Source organism: Heptranchias perlo, chromosome 30 (genome assembly GCF_035084215.1).
Source record: "Heptranchias perlo isolate sHepPer1 chromosome 30, sHepPer1.hap1, whole genome shotgun sequence".
Taxonomy (NCBI): Eukaryota; Metazoa; Chordata; class Chondrichthyes; order Hexanchiformes; family Hexanchidae; genus Heptranchias; species Heptranchias perlo.
The window spans coordinates 20079287-20106346 of NC_090354.1; the positions used below are offsets into that span (position 1 = coordinate 20079287).

Genomic DNA, 27060 nt, shown 5'->3' on the forward strand with positions numbered 1-27060 from the left:
TGGGTAGAGTAAGACAGGTTGGAAGCTTATGTAACTAATCCAGGCCCTGAAGAAACAAATCCCCTCACTTTTCCCTGACCCTTCACTGAAGGCAGAATTAAAACAAAGCAAAGGGTATATTAGGCTCCCATCCCTTCTCTCCTAAACTCCAGAAAGTTCACTGCTACAGAATGTTATCTTACACACATCTCACTCAAGATCCAAAATCAGTTTTCCAACTGTTACCCCAGAAACCAGAAAGAGCCCAAGGAAGGAATCCCCTCTCCAACCAGGAGCATGTACAAATAAAATCCCACACCACACATTGACCTCATGACCAAAGTAGCCTCCATAGTTGGGAGACAGAGATAAATTATCCTTAAACGTGGCTATCAAAAGAGAGAAGAGGAAGTAGCTAGAATAAAGAATAAGTCAACAGCACCCTCGTGTGGTAAGTGAAAAAGTAAAGAGCTTGTTTTGGACAACTGCTGTGGTGTTCCTCCCTGTCCCCACCCACCCCCCCAAAAAAATCATGATGCTTCATGCAATCTCTTTTGGAAGCATAAAAAACCATACAAAAACACAGATATTGACTAAATATAAATATATATATTGTGTTGCATTGAATAAACACATTGGTGCAGGTATTAAATAGTTTGGAAACTAATTCAGGCTGAAGAAAGTGAGCCATGAACTGGAGGTATGTTTGACGTTTTCAGAGATATTGGATTACTGAGCTTCTCTGTGCTGGCAAAAAATGGCAGTCAAAAAATGTTTAAACGTATATATCTTTATTTAAAAAAGAGACAATGCAAACTGAAAAAAAAATCACATCATTAAGTAATCGTAGGATTATCAATTTATCATCAAGACGATGTCTTCATCTCCATCCTTCCATCTCTCAGCACCATAATATTTTTCACAATGTTCACTATGCAACGCGATGGCGGAAATCCTTAACAGTACCCTTTCAAAAGTACCTGTCTAAACGTTGAACAATTCTAAATTGAACTTTTTAAAGAGTGATGGAACTTTTCTTTGTTTTTTATGGCATGTGTTTTTCTTTCTCTGAAATGCTGTTTTGCAAAGCCTGAAAGTAAGTATCATGGGATCCAATCAGAAATGAAGTCCAGGTATATATGAGGTGTTTCTATCTTTTTTATAGTCCAATAAATGGAAAAATTAAATTGTGTTATTTCAATCGCGATGTTGATGTGTGAAGAAATAGTATTGACTACTTGAATAATGTGGGTGAATCATTGAAGCAGATTTGCTGAATGGGGTCAATAGTAAAATGGATAGGTGTCAGTAAATATACTACAAAATAAAAAAATACGCACAAGGGAATCAGACAGCTTAATTGAATCTTGACTGAAGCAACTATTTTTTAAAAAAGCATCTCATTTGGTTAAAATATTTGACAGAAAAAAGAAACTGCTTTCCTTTTGAGTCTAGCCACTTATTTAAAACATCATTCAACATTTCATTCAGTTGAAGAAAGCCTTTTAAAGCAAGAGTGATAGAGTCTTATCTAGGAATAAATCAGTTACTAAACTACCCAGAACAATACATGTTGATGATACCCAGAGAGACTAAGAAACCCTTCAATGGGTTTCCATCAAACCCTTGGACACCACCAATCCCAAAACTATAAATTTCACCTGATTTCTCTAAAGTCAAATTTGTAAAATAATTATGAACAAAATAAAATTATTTTACAAAGTATATTTGATTTCTTTGTGGAAACACAATAACCCAAAGTCTGCAATAGAAAGAATAATTCTATGTTTCAAACTTACTCTATCATGTAAAAAAATAACATTCTGCAGGATTTACAATTGCACATTGGAATGTTATGTAATTAGTTCGAGCAAGAGGGGTTAGTAATGTGATAGCAATAGCTCTTTAGTATTACTATCTAGAGCTGCAGTAACATTACTCGCTATGGAACTGGAATTAAAATGGGCAATGACATTATTAATTTGACTCAAATTGAGCTAGCAATGAATGCTTTGTAAGTTTAACATTTCATTTGTACCCTTGTCTAAAAAGAGAAAACTCTGGGATCTTGCCGTAAAGAGCATAAAGTTGTATTTCCCGTTAATTAGTCTCTTATTTTCCCTTTTAAACATGGGGAAGTCTGATTAAATTTGTGAATCAGGTTGCCATGGCCACAGTGTGATTTCATTTAGCCCAAACTACTGGGCTGTATTGTGTTTTGACAATTGTATATCTCTAAAGCTAAGACTAAAACTAAGCAATGATTACATAATTACATAAAGTAGATTAGAGTCACTCATCCTCCCCTTTGGCTATTGCGCAGATTTTCATTAATTAACAAAGAGAAATAAGTAGGACAAGGTTATTTGTTCCTGTTGTTTCTTAAGCTGCAAACAGTGATGTCCTGTATGGGTCTGAGGTCCTTAGGGTGGCATTGGCGTCTCATCATAAACATCCTGACCTTCCTTCTCCTCAAAGGTAGGCTCTGCTTCATCGCCATCCAGCTTCATAAAACAAATCAGATCACTGTTACTTGACTGAATTCCTGGGTGGGTATAAATGCCACCATCTTGATGATGGGACTGTGAGTCTATTCCATTTGATTGAAAGACTAATTATTGACTTGTTTTTTATATTTAAAAATATCTAAGGTAAATTTTGGCATGAGAAAATTATTGCTGAACATTGATGCCATTCTAAACAACAAGTGAAATACTGCAGATGCTGGATATCTGAAAACATAAACAGAAAACGCTGCAAATGCTCAGGTCATGCAGCATCTCTGGAGAAACAGAGGTTGACGTTTCAGATGTTAGACCCTTTGTCAGGATTGGAAGATATTACAGATGAACAGCATTTCAAAAAGAACAGAACAAGGGAAAAGGGAAAAGTAAAAAAGAAGTCAAAAACACACTCACAGCAAAAGAAATACAATGACTTGTCAAGTGCTCGGGTGAAGAACAGGAGTTCTTTAAATGGCAGAAGTGATATTAACAGGAAACAAAGGAGGCATAAGGAGGGAAATCAAAGAAGTAAAATACATATATAGAGAGTGTGTGAATAGTTAAAGGGGGATAGGTAGAAAGGGAAGAATGAAAAACTGGCAAGGTGGAGCAGGCTCCAGTGACCCGGGTGTCTGGAGGATGAAACAAAGCAGATTGACACCAAGGATGCAGACCACCTCACCAGTAATGTTCCGGCGGGGACCCCCACCCCAAGTGCCAACCCGCTGTCTTCCCCCATCCCCAGAGACACTGGCACACCTATCCCACATTGCTAGCACCAACTGCCAGAGAGAAAATGGGAGCTACAGTTAAGGTCCTAAGTTGTAAAAGTCAATGTTAAGGCCAGAGGGCTGCAAAGTGCCTAGTGGAATGATGAGGTGATGTTCCTTGAACTTATGTTGAGCTTCATTGGAACAGTGTCGAAGGCCAAAGACAGTGAGGTCAGAGTGGGATGGAGAATTGAAATGGCAAGTGAACAGAGAATTCAAGATCACACCTGCGGACAGAACAGAGATGTTGAGCAAAGCGACCACCCAGCCTGCGTTTGGTTTCCCTGGTGTAGAAGGAGAGCACATGGTAAGGGTAATGGAAGAGTGAACCAGGATATCATGGAGTGAACAGTCCCTTTGGAATACTGAGAAAGTTGGGGAGGGGAAGGTGTTTGGTGGAAGGATCGCATTGGAGGTGGCAGAAATGGTGCCAGATGATTTGCCTAATGCGGAGGCTGGTGGGGTGGAAGGTGAGGACAAGGGGTCCCTATCATGATTCTGAGAAGGGATGAGGGCAGAAGCACGGGAAATGGATCTAATCTGGTTGAGGATCCTGTCAACCACGGTGAAGCGGAATCCTCAGTTGAGGAAAAGGGAGGACATTTCGAAGTCTCTGGTGTGAAAGATGGCATCATCAGAGCAGATGGGGCAGAGATGGAGAAAATGGAAAAGGGAATGGAATTCTTACAGGAAGCGGGGTGAGAAGAAGTATGATTCTGATAGTTGCGGGAGCCAGTGGGCTTAGACATCAGTGGACAGCCTATTCTCAGAGATAGAGATAGAGAAGTCTAGGAAGGGAAGGGAAGATTCAGAAATAGACCACATTAAGCCCTTTGCACGTGCAAGTAAGGGGTCTAGGACCTACCCGAGGCCCCCTCTGCAATATTGGTTTGTCCTGAGGCAGCAAGTGCCGGCTGCATTCAGGAAAAAAAGGTCTACAGCGGCCTAACAGCCGGTTCTTAAAGGGACCACTGCAGGCCGCCAACGAGAAAGTAAGTTTGTTAAAAATACTTATCTGAATGTGGAGCCTGGAGGAGCAGGAGCACCATGTATAAACACTAATTGGTGAGAGACACCCTCCTGGAAGGAGCCTCAACCTCAGCTTTAGCACACTTGTAGTCCCCTGAGTTATATTACCACTTTTGTGTTGACTTGGACATAAAATCATTTCATATTGAAGCAAAAGTGGCAGTATAACTGGACAAAGGCAATGCAACTAGCAGATTTGAATCTAATTCATTGAATATTTCTGATAATCGAGTGGGATGTCAGTGTGAATATGACTCAATATTTACATGGCAATGTCCTGATACTTTAATGACTTTGCTGTTTCTGGGCCCTGAAGTTGTTTCAGTTTTATTAATGTCAGTGGTGATTTTTTTTTCACGTACTCCAACAGACTGTCAATACTGAAAAGAAGTTTTCAAAATCAATGTATTTGATGCCCATCACCTAAATAGCGCCATATGTTGACTTTTTGATTCTCTGAAGGTACAGTGGCATGTTGACATATTGTGACAAAAACCTTTATGGACCTCAACGTTAGAAAAAGTGGATAATCTTGAAATATCAATTATCAAATACAGTGTCCTTCAGCAAGTTCATGGATTCTGGGATGATGTAACAAGGGTTTTATCAACAAGCAAAAGACATTTTCAGGCCATAAAATTGCTTATCTTTTAATTATGGATGCGTAACATTGAGCAGCTGTCTCGATGAGAACAAACAAGAGAGAATTGAAGTTCTTTCTCCATAAAAAAAAGACAGAAGGCCTGTCTCCATGAGAGTAGACAACAAAGGCCTATGGAGACCTGCCTCATAAAGAACAGACAGCAGAGACCTGTCTCCATTAAAACAGATACCAAAGTTCCATTACAATGGAGTTAGGTCCACTTATAATATCATATGGAAGAAAAGTTCAGAAATATTTCTCACTCAGTATTTAGATACTTACACTTTTCAACTCTGTTGCTGAGAAGATCCTGTTGAGCACAAACATTCTGAGAGGAACAGTAAGAATGAGCACGAAGGGGAAGGCCAAGGATGCATCAGACATGTTGACCCCCCACAGGATAGCAATACATAGAATCTGAATAAGAGTAAAGATGTGCATACGGACAGTCCGGACCTAGATTTAAAAAAAACACAGAAACATTCAAAAGTTGTGTTCTGGAAGGATCCATACACTTTTCATTCAGTCTTGGGAGGAATGATCAAGCACAAAAATTTATATTTTCTTTTCATAATGTTTTTGTTTCTCAGTCATGCTATTTCAGATTTGCAGATCAGAAAATCATTCACGCTGGTGACCTACAGCACCATGAAAGGAGATGCAGTATGCATTGTGATTAATCACTTGTTTCAATGCTAGTACTTACCTTGCGAACATAGACACAGTCTGGGTGGTACTTGGGTGGGATCAGCATTAGGAGTATGCGATCGAACAGCTGGATTCCATTCAAAGACGTCACTCCCATGTACAAGAAGATTCCAAACAGGACAGCAAGTGGGATCAAACGCAAAACTTTTCCAATCACAATAGACACGCCTGGAAAATTAATCCATTCAACATGTTAAGAGGATGGTAATTCAGATTGAATTACAACTAAACTGTACTCTTGTTTGCCTAAACAGAGCTGAACTGAGATTGTATTCACAATGCACAATGAATGGATAGATAATGGAATTATACTACAGGTGCAATGTGATGGGGAGCAGTGAGTTACACTGCTTACTCGCAGCTCTGGCCAGTTAGAGGAAAGGAGTCTTTGTGATGGGGTACTTAGACACCTACACATACTCTGCCCATTGGTGTCTGAATACTGGCAAAATTCCTAATATTAGAAAACAATTAATGAGACAGTTGGCTCTTTTCTAAGAATAGAAGCTTAAAGGAGATACAATAGACTGCCTGGGTTATTATTAATTTTCTAACTTTCTTAAATGTGTGAAGCTGAAGTGGAATAAGATTTCTTCCTTGAGGTGGTTTCATTCTCAATGCAAAATGCCAAACTGGTGCTGATTGAGCTTGCCACAGTGGGTCGCACTCTTGCCTCTAAGTCAGAAGGTTGTAGTACTAAGGGAATGCTGCATGCTGTTCTTCAGGTGAAATGCTAAATTGAGATCGCATCTGCCTGTGGTCTTTCCGGTGGATGTTAATGATCCCGTTGCACTATTTGAAGAAGAGCATGGGGTTCCTCTGGTGCTCTAGCCAACATTCCTCCTCCACCCAACACAGCCATCGTCTCACTGCTGATTTTGGCACCATTGCTGTGCGCAAACTGGCTGCCATTTTCACCTACATATCAACAGTGACTGCATGCCAAAACAATTCATCGGACGTGAAGTGCTTCAGATGATTCTGAGAGATGACAAGGCACTGCTGTGATGCAGAATGTGCAGCAGAGCACCAGTATCAGGGTGGTAAGAAGTGTGGAACCCTCTCCCAGTCCAGCAATGTATTGAGACAGAGATAGCCGCAGTTTGTCATAACACATTAATACATTGTTCCCAAATCAATTCTGTTAAACTTTTCTCGAATTGTATCTGATTTACATATTTTGTACAATATTTTACAGATATATTTTGTTAATTAAAAATGTAGAAGTATTCAATGCAAATTGAAACAAAAGCTTAATATTGTCCTGGAAAAAACTTTGCATCCTGACAAAGATGTCAGCTAATTATGTGCAGCAGTGGATGAAATTGAGGGGGACAGGGATGGAGAGAAGGCCTGGATCCTGTCCCATTCTGAGATGCGGAGGGTCACGAACAAATGACTAACCTTATGAGGAATGAATTTGGGAAAATAAATGTACAGCAAATGTAACATAAGCATTCCAGTGGTTATTAACCACATACTGTTGTGATATTAGTCATATATTATTCAAATTATTATGAATGAGCCAGTGACTGACCTCCCAGAGCATATATGGTGCTTCCAAATGACAGTCAACCTGGGATACAATTAACTGAAGAATGAGCCTGAGCTACAGGCTTACTGTACTAAATATCCTTTACCTAAAGGATATCCTTTATCAAAGTATCAAGTATGTGGCCATACACTGACTATTCCATCCTTACTCACCGACCAGAATAGCAACCACTAGTCCAGTTACTCTCTGCTCCTTTACTTCTTGAATCTGGGGCTTGTCGCCTGGTGCAACAGATTTACTCATCACAGTCAGGGCATTGCAGTGGGTGACGGTCCTTACAGTGGTAGCACTAAGCCAAGGCACTCCAAAAAGGGCACTGATTCCACCCATTACCACAATCAGCAGCAAGTCCAGGTGGAAACCAGAGCCTTTCACCATCTTCCGGTCTGCCTTACTGACAATAAGCCTGAAAGAAATAAAGAACAGGTTAGACTAAGAATAGCTGCAATTTTTAAACAACAATTTGAGGTTATTATTCACTCCTTTGTTTCATTTATGTAGTGATCTTGACATAGAAAAACATCCCAAAGCCTTTGTCATCGGATAAAAATGGACCCTGAGTCAAAGAAGGAGATAGTAGGAGGGGTGATAAAAGCTTGGATAGAAAGATTGGTTTTAAAGAAGTTCTTTGAGGAGGAGAGGAAGGTGAAGAGTTGGAGGCGTTTAGGGAGGGAATTCAAAAGCGTGGGGCCTAGACAGCTGAAGCCGCCAATAGTGGGGTAAAGAAAGTGGGATGCACAAAAGGCCAGAGTCAAAGGAACGGAGATTTCTGAAGTGAATGGTTGTAGGGTTCTCAGAATTTACAGAGATAGGAGGGTAAAAAGCCATGAATGAATTTAAACACAAGGATAAGAATTTTAAATTTGAGACATTGGGGGACTGGGAGCCAATATAGGTCAGAAAAGACAGGGGTGAAGGGTGAGTGGGACTAGGTGGAGAACAGGATATGAGCAGAAGAGTTTTGGATGAGCTGAAGTTTACAAAGGATAGAGGATGGGAGGCCGGCCAGGAGAGCATTGGAATAGTTGAGTCTGGAGGCAACAAAGGCATGAATGAGGGAGTGTAAATGGATGTGCGACAAGAGTGGGAGAATTGATAGATAATATCAGATTTTTCATTAGCTACAAACTTTGATTAAAATTACCAATCAATAAAACTAGTAATGCCCAATAAATAATACCTTTGTTTGTAATTCTGACTTGCCCTGTGTACCACTGTAGATAGTGAGGAGGATAACCAAACACCAGATCTCAAGAAGCAACCCTCACAGTACAAAGAAATTTGAAAGAAAAGTACATACACTGGATAATACCATTTTTCAGCCTGGCTTTCAGCCCGAGAAGGTTCCTCAAAGAACTTTAGAGTGGTATTTTTAAGCAATGGCTCATTCAGTCTGAATACAGCTTTACCAGCACCTCAGGCCTGAGCTATTGCTTTCAAAGTACTTACGTTGTAATTTGAGATTCCATGAAGACAAGGATCAAAACCAGGATGGCTGGGACAACTGAGGCAGCCATCATCCAATAGGGCATATTTGCAAGAGGATCGATAAACCAAGTTCTTTTCTCGGGGCTTGTCACCTGAATACCGTCTGGAACAAAGAGTTTCTACAATGAAAAGAATTAGATTGAGAGTAAATAACATTGTGTAAAATAAAGAGCCATGCACATAATAACCAACATTATTGACTGCATTTTATTTTTGGTTTGACCTGTGAAAAAACCATCACCACACTTATCTCATGTCAGACAATTTGGGCAAAGGTTGGCAAGAACCAAAGCTTAGGGTTTCCCCAGGTATGCACAGGGGTACTGCTGGAGTTTAACTAGCCAAGATCATACAACTTACCATCATATTGGTAAGCTTCCTGCTGTTAGTTCAGCGAGGATAACTTTATCTTTAGGGCATTCATTTTTGACGGTGTCTAGAGTCTAATGGAAGGAGCACCAGTTACCTGTAACAGACCTACCTTTCCCAGTCCCGTCAATAAGCCAGGATATCTGATCAATCATCAATAACATCCTGGACTATTGCAAACCTTCCTGCCATCTGGAATCGGATTACTAAGTCTGCCACAGAGCCGAGCTCAGTTCCAATTTCCAACTGCCAGACCTGTCATCTGGGAGTCAACTTGACTCTAGAGAGATCTTGCTTATCTCCCCCTCCAAGGAAGATAAGTAATTATTGATCAGATGGTAATCAGTGATGCTACACAGGGGTACTGCTGGAGTTTAACTAGCCAAGATCATGCAACTTACCATCATATTGGTAAGCTTCCTGCAGTTAGTTCAGCCAGGATAACTTTATCTTTAGGGCATTCATTTTTGACGGTGTCTAGAGTCTAATGGAAGGAGCACCAGTTACCTGTGTGTAGGTGTCTTTGATGAAGAAATCTACCAGCACCATGATAAGGATGGCAATGGGAACACCAAAGTCGCCAACCACACGCCGGATCTAAAAGGAGGAAATGGGGGTAGCTTTCACCATAAGGGGCACAACAAATGATAAAATGTTCAGCTAAGCATGCAATTATCTAAGTGGAACATTAGCACTGTCATTGGGAGTGGGTGGGAGATTTCTCAGTGAGAGGTTTCTCTATGTACTGTTAAGGAGGGTACTTACTGAGTGGCAGAGTTCTTTGTGTGCTATCACAGAAGGGGCAGAGGTTACAGAATGAGACAGATTTTAATTCTGGCATTGGGAGGTAGGGATAGCATGTAACAAAGTTCTCAGCACCTGCTATTGGAGCATGTGGTATATCCAATAATTACATAGGCATGTGAGTCAAACCCATGACTGAGAGGATACAAAGTATTCATAACAATCCATTATTACCAATCCATACTGAAACTATAGTGTACTTAGTCATGCATTTCTGATTTGTCCGGTATGGATGTTGTACAAATCAGGTCTGGCAGACTACGGATTCCATATGGTGACACTAATAAAATGCACATTGTCTAATTCAATAGATGTAATACAGGAGCCTGGAGAATCAGTGTGAATTGGGTCAGGGAGGCTTGGAGAACCAGCATGAATTGGGGAGGCCTGGAAAGTTGGTTAGGTCAGGGTGATTTTGAGTTTGGTCAGGTTGGGAGAGTTGGGTTGGATCATGGAGGCCTGAAAGGTCAGTTGGGATCAGACGAGTTTGGAGAATTCAGTTTATATGGGAGGCCTGAAGAGTTGGGTTGGGTGAAGTGGCCTGGAGAGATGGGTCAGGTCAGGAAGCCTGGAGAAATTTGATTACACATGAGGTACCAAAGACATTAACATATATAAAAAAATTGTGGTTTGTCTGGTCAAACTAATGAATTTTGTATGTATGTTAACATGTTTTATTTGGATAGACACAGTTTGTCTAGTTTACCTGATTGTCCAGACAATCCATGACCATATAAATGGAACTGACTGTAAACATTTTCCTTAGAAATTTAAAGTCTGTTCAAATTGCAAAAAGTTAATTTTTAGTAGCATTACTCACAGTTCCTGGAAGGAATCGACTGGTTTTCAATTTTCTTAAGAAAAAGGCAATAAAAAAGGTTCCGAACATTAGCACAAGGGAAAGCAGAGCGGTGTTGGGCTGTGCTTGCTTCTCCATGCTTATGTTTGTGCCATTCACAGTTGTGTTGTATGTACTACGCAGGGGGTGTGCCTTAAAAATCTGTAAAAAAGCAACAATGATTGATAAAACTTCCTTCTATTAAAATGTACCTTTTCTTTTCTAAATGGAAAATATGTCATCTTATCAATAATTTCTCCTACCAACCATTGGAGAAGAGGATGGGCGAGTTCAGAAGGGAGAATGCTGGCGATCGCTGCAACTTACCATCCCATTTCTTCAACTGAGGGCCCTTGCTGACATCAACAAAGACAATCTTAACCAAGCATTACTTGGAATATTCTGAATTCTTCTCACAGTCTACACACCAATGCGATCACATTCTGCGTACAACAAGACTGCAGGTATGTAAAAAGACGTATCTTTTTGGGCCTCTTCTGGCCCCGGCTCCTCTTCCCGTTAGGTTGGCCTGACGGGAAAGGTAAAGTTAAAATAACAGTCGGGCCTTGATGGTGTCATCGGAGCCTGATCTGCATATTTAACATTGGTTTCCAGTGGGTGTCCTTCCTGCCTACTTAGAAGAGCAGTTTAAAATCATAGCCTGTGGAATTGCGGGGGGGATGTTGGCGGGTGAGTCCCATGAGCGATTATAACTGCCCGCCCGCTCGGTTTCTGCTGATGGGCAAGGTTAAAATCAACCCTAAACATTTCATAAAACATTATTAACAGTTATTAAAAAATAAAAACAAAGATAAATTACTCAGTATTCTTCAATTATTGTCATATCTTTATTCTTATTTCCTCAGGTTATCCTTAATCTATATCTGGATTGACTTTTATTAAATTGTCTCATCTTTGGTTCCTTACTGCTCTCACTATACAGTGTTGACAAGCGAGTTATGATTTCAGACGCTGGAAGTATCATTGCTAAGTAGGTCCACCTCCCAGACTCATCCTAACCTCCTGCTCATTGTTCAATTTCCTCTCTGTAAAGCACCTTGGGATGTTTCACTATGTTAAAGGTGCCACATAAGTGAAAGTTGTAGTTGATTCTATTGATATGAACAGTGACAGAGTTCAGAAATATATCTAATATGCACTGTCCATGGCTGGCCTTTCCATCTGGTTATACAGCTTCATATCAACGACAACAGGATTGGTGATGTTCATACTCTGACAGGATCTGCAATCCCAGTACATGCACTCTGTTAGTGTTCCTCCCATACTCTTTCCATTAATGTTCCTCTCACACAGCCTCTGCTTGTGTCACTCCAACACACACTCTGTTAATGTCATTCTCTCACACTCTGTTAATGTTGCTCTCAGGCTCATTCCCTGTTACGGTTTTTCTCAGGCTCCCTCAATGTTATTGTCCCTCTCAGACTCACTCCGTTAGTGACAGCCTCTGTCTCACATGGTTGAGTTTGGTTATACACACCTTGATCAGTTTGAAGAAGGTTTCAAAGATGAAAATGAGGGAGATTAAGATGGAGAAAATTTCCTGCGTGATTCGGGAAATGAACCGAACCAAGAAGCTGCCTTCAAAGGCAACGAGAAGAATGACGATGATAATCAACCAGAATCCGATCCAAACCCGGCCAGTCAGGTAATCCACGCTAAATGTTTTACAAAACTGGAAGAGAAGGGTGTAGAGTGACGATTTCAGAGTAATACATTTACTGTCGGAGAAACAACTGATCAATACAGGCACTTTGTGAATAAGCGTCATTCAGTGTAACACAGATACTGTCTAAGTAACAATCATTAGTGTAACAATGATGCTTGTTAGTAACAATCGCTCAGTTTAACAGTTAATGTGTGGGTATGCACAACACCTGGCTGGGATTCTATGTGTACATATTTGCCCACATGGCGAGGGCTTGATATTTAACTGCTCACCCTGCATAGCTGGGGCTTGATGTGAATATACCAACATTATATGGCAGGTAGTAGATATCCAATACACCCTGTCAGGAGTTCCAAGTGTGTATATATCCACTGTGCACAATAGTCCAAGCAATAATGAGGCTCCGAGCTCACTGTTGGCAGTTGGAGTTTCCAAAGTATATATCCCTGGATTGTGTGCCCAGGCACCACCACATAGACCATGGGGGTCACCATTGACCAGAAACTTAACTGGACCAGCCACATAAATACAGTGGCTACAAGAGCAGGTCAGAGGCTGGGTATTCTGCAGTGAGTGACTCACCTCCTGACTCCCCAAAGCCTTTCCACCATCTACAAGGCACAAGTCAGGAGTGTGATGGAATACTCTCCTCTTGCCTGGATGAGTGCAGCTCCAACAACTCTCAAGAAGCTCGACACCAACCAAGGCAAAGCAGCCCGCTTGATTGGCACCCCATCCAGCACCCTAAACATTCACTCCCTTCACCACTGGCGCACCAAGGCTGCAGTGTGTACCATCTACAGGATGCACTGCAGCAACTCGCCAAGGCTTCTTCGACTGCACCTCCCAAACCCGTGACCTCTGCCACCTAGAAGGACAAGGGCAGCAGGCACATGGGAACAACACCACCTGCACGTTCCCCTCCAAATCACACACCATCCCGACTTGGAAATATATCGCCGTTCCTTCATCGTCGCTGGGTCAAAATCCTGGAACTCCCTACCTAACAGTATTGTGGGAGAACCTTCACCACATGGTCTGCAGCAGTTCAAGAAGGCAGCTCACCACCACCTTCTCAAGGGCAATTAGGGATGGGCAATAAATGATGGCCTTGCCAGCGACGCCCACATCCCATGAACGAATAATAAAAACATAGACTGTGGGATCTGTGCACAGAGATATCCTGTTTGCAGTGCCAAACAGAATGTTTTTCTTTTGCCATCTACATTTCCACTACTGTCAAACTATTAAAGTGTTTTTTTTTAAATCAACATTATCCAATCAAATCAGTTTATAAATAGTTAATGTGCAAGATTGGACGGCAGACAATGCAAGATCAGGTGGCACAGTATTGTGGGCTCAACATAGTTGTGACATTTTGCAAACCTTTTGAAAATTGGGGCCTAATATCACAACAAAAATAAGTCTTGAGGCTTACTTTAAAATAAGATGCTTCAAACACTAATAGAGGTCCTGAGAAACCCAATATGAGCAGGGGCTGAGCACCAATTATGCAGAAGATGATGCCTTGAATTGCTGTAGAAACAATCAGCTCAGAAACACCCATCAAGCCCTCAGTCTTCTCCTCTGGAAACAAAAATGACATCAGTTAGGCAAATTTACAATGAGAGCATGGAAAAGACAGTTAGAATCACCCAGGAAATGAGCAAGGAACTACCACAAGTGTTTGACATCAATATTATGCACAGCTGAATCAAATATGTAATCTTTGCCATATACATGCAATACCTAGTTTCATCCCTCCTACTCCGACTTCAATTTATAGAGTTTGGGAAACAATTCTTGCTCTTTTTATAAGAAAGTTGATTCCATTCACATTTTAGGTGGTCAGTCTAATTTTATCCTCCTGTATCATATTTCACTCAACTGGAATAAATAATCATGCCTCCAATAACACTAGTTCAAGTCACAAAGTTAAGGGCATACGCTACTTTATGAGAGACTGTGCCTCTGGGTGGACATAGTTGGACTCTATGGGGAGATTGGGAGGGAGTAGGGGCACGTGTCAGTGGCCTGGAAACCCGGGAATACTGGGGAGACGGAGGTCCTGCTGAATTTAACGGCAGGATCTCGTTAGAATTTATTTACTCTGTTTCCCCCCACCCCAGCAGCCGGCCAGACTGAAGGCTGGTCGCTGCTGGGCGGGAAAGCCTGCAATAGAAGGCCGCGGCCAGGGACCGCTGGGGACAGACCCCAGCGATCGAGATCAGGGGCTGGTGGGGTGGGCGGGAGCTCGGAACACGGCAGCGAGGAGGGAAGGACAGATTGAGGGGGGGTGGGGGAAGTGATCGCTGGGGAGAGATGGCCGGGGGAGAGATGGAGATCGAGGGATGGTCGTCAAATCGCAGGGGGTGTTGCCAGATCGCGGGGTCAGCAGATCGTGAGGGTTTTGCTGATCGCTGGGGTGGGGGAGAGGTCGTGGTGGAAGATGTGCTTGAGGGGCAGGCCGACAAGTAGTGCTGGAAAAGCACTTACCTGCTGGATCCGGCAGTTCCTGTCTCCCTTCAGCTGCTGGGTTTTCCAGGCCCTGGGAAACCCGGCCCACAGCCGATAAATTCGAATGGCTGCCAAAATCTGAGGAATGTAGCCTCATTAACATATTATAATGACAGACCCGCCTCTCCAATGCGGATTACTTGGATGTCCCCCAACCTGCAGCAGTAAAACTGGAAGTAGATGCGTTCACGGCGGGATGGGGTTGGGTTTCATATTTTTAACAATTTAACCCCCCACCCCGACCCTCTCCTGCCAATCGTGGGGTGGGGGGGGATTAAAATTCCCCCCATATGTGTCTATGTGTCATTTTAGTCTGATTGTTTGTGTTGCTCTGTGCTTTTCTAAATTGAAAAACCAAGGTAAAGGGCCAAGACCCACAGCGTAGTACACCACCAACATGGAAAAGAGTAGAGGGAAGACAAGGTAAATTAAGAAGCAGTGATTAGGTGATGCCAAGCCCTAACAGAGTCAGAGAGGATGGAGGTTAAAGGTAACAAAAAGGATAACTTATGAACAAGCCTTTTCAGGTCCAGGAATGTGAGAGAGGCATTAGAGGAAGCTCCACAGATATAGAAGCAGTATTCAAGTCTTTGACAAAGTTGGACTTAACAGAAAGTTAGGACTTGTTGAGGGGAAAAGGGTTGGCAAAAAAGATGAAACTGAGCTTCTTTGAAGCACGAGAAGATGTGGGAGTTCCATTTGAGATCAGAGCTATTCTGCTTAGAGGTAGCCTGTGTCACTCTGTGCTGAGACAGTCCATATTTTGCTATTTGGAGATCTTTAGTGATACTCTACGTTGCATTCTACCCTGATACGCTAGGCCACTCTGCTTTAGGAGACTCTGGGCATCTTTTCTCTTTAACACTTTTGAAGCTCAGTTCTCTGAAACTTTGGGCTTCTCTGCTCTGTTTGAACCTAGGCCACATTCTACATTCACACTGTTATTTGAGACTGAAATATATGGTTACTCATTCCATTAAAGGAGTTGTCAATTGAATATATCACCACCAGATGCTTTAAGTAAAGCACTTCCAATAAAAATACATTTGTTTCCATGATTATATATTTGTTTTTTGAATTCCTGAAGAAATGAAAAGTTATTCTCATAACAACTACATACCAAGGAGACCTCCAAAAGTGATGGCAGGAGACAAGGCAGCAAAATAAATGAAAATAATTGCAGCCAGACACTGAGCATTCAGGGCATCCTTGATGTCACTCAGATATTTGGAATGACGACGCTTGATATCCCGGATGAGACCTCCAAATGGTCTCCCGGTTCTTTTGAGAGGATCATCCTTGTCAGCTGGTGCTGGTTTTATTGCAGCTGGAATGATAGACACATTGACATCGGCAGAGTTGGACTCAATTCCTAAACCAACCCACTTCCCAAGACCATTTTCTTGAGCTCTTGGATTCTATGTTTCTTTAGTAACTGTCCTTGCTGTCTTGGATTAGGTTCAAGTACAGCGCAACCTGCTTCTAATCCTTACCCACACTGTCTCACATTGACTGCTTTCTGCATCACCTCATGCTGTTTATTACCCGCAACGCTTTGTTTTCAACATTGTGTCATAGTTCATCCCTCAGTAGTATTTCACACTACCTGCTACACACACCGCTCCAATATTGACCGCCATTCCCACTATCCCGTTAGCCACAGTTACTGGTACTGACTGCAATCTACACCATCCTGTTATCCACATCTTGTTCTGCCCATCTCAGTTTGAGCACAATCCATATAATCCAATGCATTTTCCACATTCTGTACCACCACTTATAACCCATTATTAACATAGTTCACTATCCATGCTGCCCAGTATCCATGCTGCCCAATGTTCGTGCTGTGTGCTATCTGCACTGACTGTTGCCCACATTGTCTGCGATCCACAATGACTGCTGACTAAACTCCCTTATATTGTCTTCACTGTCTGCACCAACTCTTACTGCCTTCCATCTACACCACCCGTACAATAGCATAAAACTGTTGTTGTGGCTCCAGTTGCTAAAGAAGGTCGACCAAACCCTCATGCACAAAGCTGCAGTGACCTGTGTGCATTTGGGATTACTGTATAAATCCTAAAGGTGTCTGGAAGCAGCTGGTAATTTGAAGATTAATATAGAGATTAATCACTACGGTCATGCTCACAATGTCTGCTGCCAAAGTAATCAATACATCTCTAGTAAGCCTATCTGTAATCAGAATGGTGAGGCTGCTTGTGACAGCAGCGCTATCCAAACTGAGTAAACGTTAGTCACAATCTCAGCCAAACTTAAAACTGGAATTTGTTTTGCAACATGATACGAACATATCGAACATATGAACAATGATGGACAGGAAAAGAACCACTTGTCCTTCTAGCCTGTCTCACACATGCCTTGTGCATCACAATATAATCAGATCCCAATGAGGATGCCTGCCTCTCAATTACTGGTCTTTTTCTGATCTACTCGTGTGGTATTTTCTCCCATGACTCACCACACAAAATGCAAACAATGCTAAATTCATCCAAAATTTAAGTACTGCCTCCAGATTCCATTTTGCATCTGGCCACTGTAAAATACACTATTTATCAATTCTGATCCCAATCTACATTGTAATTCTTTCCAACCAATCACACTGATGATATTCTAAGTGCTCGCTATTTAAACAACATTCAAAAAAATCTACAGAAATGGAGTCAAGAAAAAATGGATGTTGAGAAGAATTCTTTGCAACTTTTTGATTTTAGAAGGGGTTCCTAATGGCGAGACACCTTGGACTCCAGTCATTTTTGGCTTATATATGTGTACTACATGGTGTGGGTTGTGGTCTAGGGATTTTTGGAAAATGCATTTATAATATATAATGGTGTACTATACCAGGGATAAGGGACTTCAGTTACGTGGAGAGACTAGAGAAGCTGAAATTATTCTCCTTCGAGTAAAGGAGGTTAAGGGGAGATTTAATAGAGGTGTTCAAAATTATGAAAGGTTTTAATAGAGTAAACAAGGAGAAACTGTTTCCACTGACAGGAAGGTCGGTAACCAGAGGACACAGATTTAAGATAATTGGCAAACGAGCCAGGGGGTGATGAGTTTTTCTTTACTCAGCGAGTTGTTGTGATCTGGAATATACTGCCGGAAAGGGCAGTGGAAGCAGATTCAATAGTAACTTTCGAAAGGATATATACTTGAAAGGGAAAGGTTTTGAGGGCTATGGAAAAAGAGTAGGGGTTTAGGACTAATTGGGTAGCTCTTTCAAAGAGCCAGCACAGGCATGATGGGCTGAATGGCCTCATTATGTGCTGTAAGATTCTATGATTTCTGTGGTGCTCCTGGGATTTTTAAGTGTGGATGTGGGGTATTTGGCTGGGGCTGTGTTCCTGGAATTTATCAGATATATAGGATACGGTTCAGAAATTCCCTTCTCTGTAGGACTGCTCTCATTAGCTTAGTGTATGAATGTAAGGAGACTCTGGCTTACCTGTCTGCGAATCGTCACCTTCTTTTGCCAACTTGCTTTCCTGCTGCTTCTGTCTCTTCATCAACATTTCATGCTGAAACTGCATCACAGATGTTAGCAGTTCCTCATCCTGAATTTCTGACGGTGGAATGACAATACTGCAGTCCAGGAACTCACTGATACCATCTAGCAAATCATTGCGGTCCTTTGCTTCATATGCCACTTTGTGGAATGTCTGGAGAAACATGAGAATTGTTCCAGAAAGTCATTAAAGCACCTCACAAACATTTTCCACCATTGAGAAAATATCTGTCTTCGGGCACCCTTAGCAACAAACAGCTGAGAGATCCTACTAGGTATTTGAACTGTAGACACTTTTAGTTCTAATGATTTATTGGTATCTAGACTGTGTAATAGAAGGGTTTATACCTAGTGGTAACCAAGTAACAAAGGGTTCTCACTTTTAATTTCCCTTGGGAGATACAGCTGGTTGTTGAAATTGAATACTATATTTTTGCCATGCACTGCACTGTTTGCGTCTTCAGTATTCTATGAAATGATTTTCAGACATGTTTGGCAATTTCTAGGAGCCAGCAGGGACTCACAAGAATATCACAATATCATTATCCGCCAATGGTTAAAGTGTATGTGGAAACCTTTCCCTATCTCGCAAAGATTTTCCAGTATTGGTGATTACAATGAGTTTGCTCCACATATGTTTGATGATATTGAGAAGTAGAACAGGATCACAGAAATGCTTAGGACTGACTTTCAATGGCACCATCGATACATTAAACAGATGTTACTCAGTGTGCAGTTTGGGTACATCACACCTGAAGTTGCATCTGAATGATGTTAGTTGGATTGTTTCTAATAGCGGAAGCATTTTCTGCTGGCCAAAAAAAAATCAATTAATCGCTGTCAATGGTTGAAACTTACTGAATCCAAATACAACCTGAATCCCTCCATAATGGGCCTGTATTCCAGATTTACTTTGGATCTGCAGCTATAGATATGTTGCTGTAGTCGAATGAATCTTGTCCAACATGAATGTATGTGGCAAGGTAAATCAAAAGGAAGATGAACTATGCCATCCTTCGAGAAACTGAAAGTTCCATTGATATGAGGTGTGGACCTACCGGAGTGATTCAGCTAAAGCTATTCCAGAAAATAAGTAGCACATTAGACCGCACCTGGAGTACTGTGAGCAGTTCTGGGCACCGCACCTTCGGAAGGACATATTGGCCTTGGAGGGAGTGCAGCGTAGGTTTACTAGAATGATACCCGGACTTCAAGGGTTAAGTTACGAGGAGAGATTACACAAATTGGGGTTGTATTCTCTAGAGTTTCGAAGGTTAAGGGGTGATCTGATCGAAGTTTATAAGATATTAAGGGGAACAGATAGGGTGGATAGAGAGAAACTATTTCCGCTGGTTGGGGATTTTAGGAGTAGGGGGCACAGTCTAAAAATTAGAGCCAGACCTTTCAGGAGCGAGATTAGAAAACATTTCTACACACAAAGGGTTGTAGAAGTTTGAACTCTCTTCCGCAAATGGCAATTGATACTAGCTCAATTGCCAAATTTAAATCTGAGATAGATAGCTTTTTGGCAACCAAAGGTATTAAGGGATATGGGCCAAAGGCAGGTATATGGAGTTAGATCACAGATCAGCCATGATCTTATCAAATGGCGGAGCAGGCACGAGGGGCTGAATGACCTACTCCTGTTCCTATGTTCCTATGTTCCTATTGTAGTGTAGCCATACTTGACTTCTGTCACTACAGACTGCTAACCCCTTTACCTTGTTTACCAGCTACCACCAGTAGCAGAAAGCAAGGCGTCATCCTGACTGTTCAGATCTTGTATTACTGTAATTCATACAGAACGATTTAATTCTTGGTTCTGCATCAGTTAAAACTGCTAATCAATAGAACGGTTCCTCACTCTGCTTTGATCCCTGCTAAGCTGACCTAGGAAAAGAAATGTTCATTTGCGGCAGGGTCATCCTTCACCCAGATAAGTATGGAGCCTCATTATTACAAACCCTAATATTACAAACTTCTCAGTGCAACAAACTCTCTGATTTTGATGGAAGATCCATTATGGTCAGAAATGGAACTTCAGTCTTGGTAAGAAGTGCTTTGCTGATCTCCATGAGCTTGTAACAATAAGGTTTGAATTGTATGCACTAAATGCCTCAAAGCTTTAGAAAGTTTCCATACCGTGTCTGACATTAAAGTTGAAATTGAACGTCCGACTTCATGGTAGTCCATGCTGGAAGTGCTGGGTCCCAGCAACACAAAAACAAATCGTGTAGGGATGGAAATTTCTAGAACTGACTCCAGCTGAACAGCCGTCTCCAGCCGCACAAAGGCCATGGTTGGACATCGCAGAGACTCCACACAACCTGCCAAAGGGAAAGCATTGAAATTTCTGAGAGTATTTTCCGTATCTCATTCACATGCATTTCAATTCATGTCTAAACTAAATCTTGGCAACGAGCTAGACCAGAGAATAAAGCCTCAACATTGGTCAGCTCATTCATCCGTACTACTGGGCCACCATAACTTAATGGCATATCTTTTTGTTGCAAGTATTTCCATTTAAAACAGTTTCCTGCAGTTTCTTGTGGGTTGAATCCAATGCTGTCTGGGGCATGGAGAAAGTGAGCATTGAGAGACAGGGATCTAAGGTGAAGGTCCAAAATAAAAAAATGAAATCACTTTAAATCAGTTTGGTGAACATAAATAATCAAATAGATATTGGTGACAGTGAGGCTGGAGGAAATAGTAGTGTTCAAAGTTAGGAGAAATGTTAAAAAGTAACAAAAGGCCCAAGTGTAGGGAGTTGAAGCATAAGATTAAAGACTTTCATTGTAACAGACTGAGTATTAAAAATAAGGTACTGGGATCAGGGGCATACACAGTTAGCAAATATAATGATACTGCAGAAACATGGCTATAAGCAGGAGATGAATAAAAGAGAAAAATACTTGCATTTATGTTATGTTATCAAATGCAGCAGCTAGTCTGCACCAGCAACATCCTACAAATAGCAATGAAATGAATGACAAGTTAATTTGTTTTGGTGGTATTAGTGAAGTGATGAATATTGGCCAAGACACTGGGAGAACTCTTTGCTTTCCTTTGAATAATGCCAATAGATGGAACCTTGGCTTAACCTCTCATCCAAGGGATGGCTTCTCCAACACTGCAGCACCCCCTCAGTATTTCACTGGGGTGTCGGCCTAGATTATGAACTCCAGATCTAGAGAATGGTTTGCAGAGAAAGACCTATCAAATTGGCCATGTGGTGGCAAAGGTGTGACATAACGGCCATCAAAATAGAGGACATAATGACAGGAAAGGAAATGGTGGAAACAGATTTGGTAGAAATTGGGCATCAAATAGCTGGCAATGCATTCCCCTCCACTCCATGGTACAGCATGAGGCTGACCAACAGACTGCCCATGCAGATCATTCTCACATATTGCTACTATTTTACCAGTTTCTCAAAACATTTCTACTTAGGGTTGGTGTGTGTTGGCGGAACTTGTTAAACCACCCAGCCGCCTCCCCCCCCCCACCCCAACCCCCGCCCCCTGCCCCCAGAAGGTTTGAAGGTGACAGTCAATGTTGAGGCTTTGTGCCTCTAATTCAAACAATTTTCTTTGTTGCTACCTGCATTGGAACACACTGCAAGGCAACGCCACACTTACCAACAAGGACTATGGTGGCTTCTGTGTTCTCTGGGACTTTCTCCATTATTTCTGAGTAAATCTTCTTCCGATGCTGTCCCTGTGTCACAATCACAAAGCATTACAATTTACTTATAGGAAAACCTTCTTCCAACTTCCTTGCAAAAAAAAAACCAAGCCCCTTAAAAAAAGTCTGGAGAGAAATTCTCAGAAATGGATCCTTGTAAGGTTGTGGACATCAACACTGTGACTGTCACATCCAATAGAATACATCAATATCCTGACCATACAGATCCTATACAATAGTGTGTGTCAGCACTGTGATCGTGAAGGCTATATACGATAGTTGAATTATCACAATACAGTACTCATGTTCAGTAATGTACATTAGTTCTGCAACACTCGGAAAAGACAGTTTACAGCAGCACAGTGATCATATAGATCACTTTCCATAATGTATATCAGGTACTTTTCAGATCAGACATTAAGTTAATGTAAAAAAAACTTATAAACGGTTTAGTCACAATATCCATTTCCATTGCAAATGTTATTACTCTCCGTTCAGGATGTGAATGGAACAGGAAACAGTTGCTGATAGAAAACACTCACAATACAAAGTTTGTACCAACAGAAAGCAGCTAAAATTGGAAACTCCCGACCATAGCAACATTTATTACTGTGACATGAAATCATATTATAAAAAGACGCTACTATGTCTCCATCGAGATAAAGGTACATCTGGAGCGGAATGGAACCAGACATGTTTAGATTAGCGTTAAGAGTGCATTCCCAAACTGAAATTATACTTTGTTCTCTCCCTTTTTAGATTTACAAGTTTTTGAATGGTCTCTGTTAAGATTTCCCATGACATTTTTATTGTGTTATATTAGAGCAGCTGGCACCAATGCTTTTTCATGTCCAGAGACATAATTCAAAAAAGGTCTGCTAAAAACATCAGGACTGGAAAGACTCCAGTCAGTGTTCAAAGGGGAGTTGAGACAGGCCGCACCCAGACATTCCCAAAATAAATGAACAAAGAAATCCTATTCTGTCCCATCACAGCTCTTCATTTCTGTTTCATCTTAAGTCTAATTGTCATAAAGTGGACTTATCTAAGATTGACTGGCATTAGTTTAGATTTATTTTTTGCAGATTTTTTAACACACTCACCCTCAGTTGTCGTATTTCAATGAAGCCTGGTGTGGTAAATGGGCTAAGCATGCAACAGAAAAGCTTCCTTCAGACCATGTCTGAGATCTAGGACCAAGTTGTGAGATGGATTTATGGCAAAAAAAGGGGAAATGGTAGGGAGTTTGGGCTACACTAACCTGTTGGAGAACTTTGGAGGGGGAGCAGCCTCATGTGGCCACTTCTCTTTGCTAAATCCCCTTACATAAGGACCCAGTTTAAGTAGTTGGTGATGAGTAAACCCAATACTTGGTGTTGAGGTGGCTCCAAGATCACACGCATGGTAATGTAAGATTGGAACTAAGTCAACCTTCTGTGGTAGACTTGGTTATCCAATAACTAAACCATGCAATTCTGCAGTAGTCCAGGGCAGGATTGGTGATTTTAGCCAGCCTAGCTCATTAATGGGACACACAAGGATAGACCTGCCACTGGGTGTTGAGAGTCTTTCTTTTCAGTTCCAGATAGCCATGTAAGCCAATGCCCTAATGGACAAGCAGTGAGAAGCTTACCATGCTCTGTGCTGGTTAGCTGTACTGTTTATTCTGGTTAAGCTGTACCTTTGCCCATACTTGAGGGTTCCTAAGTCTTGGCTCTTGCCAACTTATGGCTAAACTTGTTGAACTTAGGTAAGTGGGATGTGTCCCTGCAGGGAGAAAGTGTGCAAATCATATCGGGCAAGCAGAAATTATGCCTGTGTGGCATTTTTAGCGGCTTGGTTTGGAGACTCTTCAACATGGTGATGAATTTTTGAGTGTGTCAGACACCAGGCTGATCAAAACAACGTTGCTAAGTGAGCTTTAATTTTTAAAAAATGTTTTGCTGATTTTTTGTTCTTATCTATGTGAGGAATGGCAGCTCTGGGGATTGAAATAATTTCCTACTTCTGGTGCCCAGTGTCAGAATCAAACACTCCCAGGCCAGTTATAAATGAGTTAGTTGCACTTCAGCACAAGTATAAAATGCGTTAGCAGCAAGTTATTGCTTCCTCTACACTGCCCCACCAATCTTTCCCAATTGGGCCATACTACTGGGTTGAGGTTGTCCAACCTCATTTTGCATATAACCCTTACAATGAAAGAAAACTTTCATCCTCGAGTTTTGGTTGAGTTTTGACCCATATTTCAATGATGAACCTATTGGTCCATTCATTCTCCCATTGTCAAACATGAACGTTATTAGCTAAAGGTTGTGTCTGTTCCTAAGTGACACCAAAATGGAATTCACCATTCTAATTAATACAATAACATTTTCTGTTCAGATTTATTGATAAGGTCCTTTGGGATGGACTCCTTGCGTATGTAGTGAACATTTCCAATACACCAAATAAAATGTTGACTTGCCTCTTTGTTAAAGGAATGGAGCTGTATTTCAACATCTTGGGCTTCCATCTGTGCTCCATCATCTTCACCCAAGTGGTGCCTGTGATGATAAAACATTCAAATAATTTCATTTACATTTACGTACGGCATTGAACAGTACACCTCCAGAACAACTGCCAGTCAAATTTATATTTGTAAAGCTCTTTCCCATTGTCTGCTATTTGCCACACTTTCAGATGGGGAATGTTCTCATTGGCACCAGGAGAATAGAGAATTCCACTAGCCCCAGGTAAGAACCTCCAGATCTTGTACGCTGACTGTCCCGTGTTTTGGGAGTGCAGCCCCTACTACTCAGTCTCATTCCTCCCCGCGTTCCCCCCACCCCTCTCCACGGTGGGGTGCAATGTAGACAGTCCACCTGCCTTACACTTAAACAGTGAGAGGTGCAACACAGCACTTGGTGGAAGTTGATTTACAAATGACACTTCTAATCTACTTACACCTTCCACAGGAACACCACATCCATTATAACTTTTAACATTTCTCATATTTTATAAACTGTCTTCCTCCCTGCTTATCTTCCTTTTTAATTTTCCTCCTTTAAAGTTTTGATTTCTTTAATAAGAACATCTATCTTTATAACTTCACTCCAGTATGGATGGCTGCTGTTCATTTCTTAATTCTGATATTCTTTTCTTTTCACTTTATAGTTCTAAACCATGTGAGGGGGTCACATTGTCCCATACATGCTCCATTTAAATTTAACAAATTTATATCGGAGATAAAATGGGAAATGTCTACCAGATATGTACCAACAGGTACATGAAGCGCAACACAAGCTCGAGGAACAGCACCTCATCTTTCGATTAGGCACTTTACAACCTTCTGGCTTCAACACTGAGTTCAACAACTTCAGATCATAACCACTGCTCCCATTTTCTCAGTCAGCAGGTGCTGGTGATGGTTCTCCTGTTGCCATCTACACCTCTTCTGGACCCATCTTTTGCTCCTTTATTGTCCCATTACCACTCCCTTTTTCCTTGCATCGTCAGCCCTTTTGTCATTTAATCATTCCTGCCCTCGACCCTATCACAGACCTTCCCTTTTGTTCTTTCCTCCCCTCCACCATTTTTCCTGGCTCTGTACTTGCTCAAAAACTGTTAAATCTCAAACTTCTTTCAGTTCTGTTGAAAGGTCATCGACCTGAAACGTTAACTCTGTTTCCCTCTCCACAGATGCTGCCCGGCTGGCTGACTGTTTCCAGCATTTTCTGTTTTTATGTACCAACAGGTGTTTACCAGATATATATTGGAGACATAAAGCCAGAAATACCAGCACTACAAGAGTTAATTTGCATTGTGTAAGGAAAATGTAACTGTTATAAATTTTTTTATGGATGTAATTATATTAAGACCAATAAAAAGTTAATTCAGAAAGAAAAATAATAAATGTATAAAACTTTATTTCAATGTTTATTTTTTTTCTGGTGTCTGAATGGCACACAATCAGAAATTGGATAGGACCATTCACTGGAGTCAGATCTTCCTGCCTCCATTTTAATTAATCAGCTCATGGGGGTGGAGGTTTTATTGGGGGGAGGGGAGTTACCGGGGGCAGAGGGGGGGGTAGGGCGTGGGGGGAGGGTTATTGCCAGGGTGTTAACAGGGCCCATTAAGAAAACACTTCATTTCCAAAGTGTGTTGAGCATGCTGGAGCACCAAGACAGCGCCATAGAGTGGGAGAATAGAGGTTTAATTCCACACCCCAGTGAGTTAAGGATCTCAGCTATGCTGCTGTCAGGAGGCACTGAATGGAGCCAAACACTGGTCCAAGGGTGGGGGGAATCATGGCGAAAATTACCAACAGGCTGATCGTGTGCACCTGTCAGTATCCTATTCAGAAGTGTAACTAACAAAGGTCAAAGGGTGGGGCACTCACTAGTTCTGTTGGCTTCAAGAGACCCATGGTTTGGAGAGGGCAGTAAGGCCCAAAAAGAAGAGGAAACATTAGCAGATAATATACACGAAACCTCTTTCCTAACATTTCTTGCTAATAACTCAAACATAGTAGATGCAAAGTGCTGATATCTTTATAAAGTAGTGAGGAGATCCAGCTCACAAACAGTACAGTTCTTTAATTGTAACAAACATGTTTACATAGTCAGTGAGAAATGTTACCCAATAGGTAGCAGAGCTTAAAACTGATCCTTTCACTGTTGCAGTAATATTTTCTGCTTTCACAATACTGGATTCTCCAGCATCTTCCTATAATGAACCTGCAGGTAACCACCTAATCCTACATCTAAAGAGATGAAAGGGCACATGGTCATTTTACCTGTGTTTATGGAGCAAGGCTTGCAACACACTGATTCTATTTTCTGCCCTGATCTGATCACTGGCTATCATCTGTTCGACTACCTGAACACCAATGCCAGACAATGTGTTTTCCTTCAGGTCAAGTAAGAGGGCACCTAATAGAGAAAAAAAACAGTTTTTAACTGGCTTTTGAAAACAAGC

The 27060-nt window shown here is 41.5% G+C and overlaps 1 protein-coding gene across 2 annotated transcripts in view; it reads right to left on the minus strand.

Annotated features, from left to right (window-relative positions):
- Nucleotides 1–753: 753 nt before the first annotated feature.
- LOC137299974 (anion exchange protein 2-like) overlaps nt 754–27060 on the minus strand; it is a 58387-nt gene continuing 32080 nt past the window's right edge. For both annotated transcript variants that reach the window (XM_067969022.1, XM_067969023.1), the window contains 15 exons: nt 26879–27014; nt 24566–24644; nt 22056–22134; nt 20560–20744; nt 18358–18571; nt 16012–16218; nt 13813–13961; nt 12186–12380; nt 10670–10849; nt 9553–9642; nt 8638–8795; nt 7341–7594; nt 5632–5801; nt 5208–5381; nt 754–2483 (listed from right to left, as the gene is read on the minus strand). In XM_067969022.1, the coding sequence (XP_067825123.1) occupies nt 2403–2483; nt 5208–5381; nt 5632–5801; nt 7341–7594; nt 8638–8795; nt 9553–9642; nt 10670–10849; nt 12186–12380; nt 13813–13961; nt 16012–16218; nt 18358–18571; nt 20560–20744; nt 22056–22134; nt 24566–24644; nt 26879–27014 (2351 nt within the window). In that variant the 3' untranslated portion in view covers nt 754–2402. The remainder of the gene's footprint in view (nt 2484–5207; nt 5382–5631; nt 5802–7340; nt 7595–8637; nt 8796–9552; nt 9643–10669; nt 10850–12185; nt 12381–13812; nt 13962–16011; nt 16219–18357; nt 18572–20559; nt 20745–22055; nt 22135–24565; nt 24645–26878; nt 27015–27060) is intronic.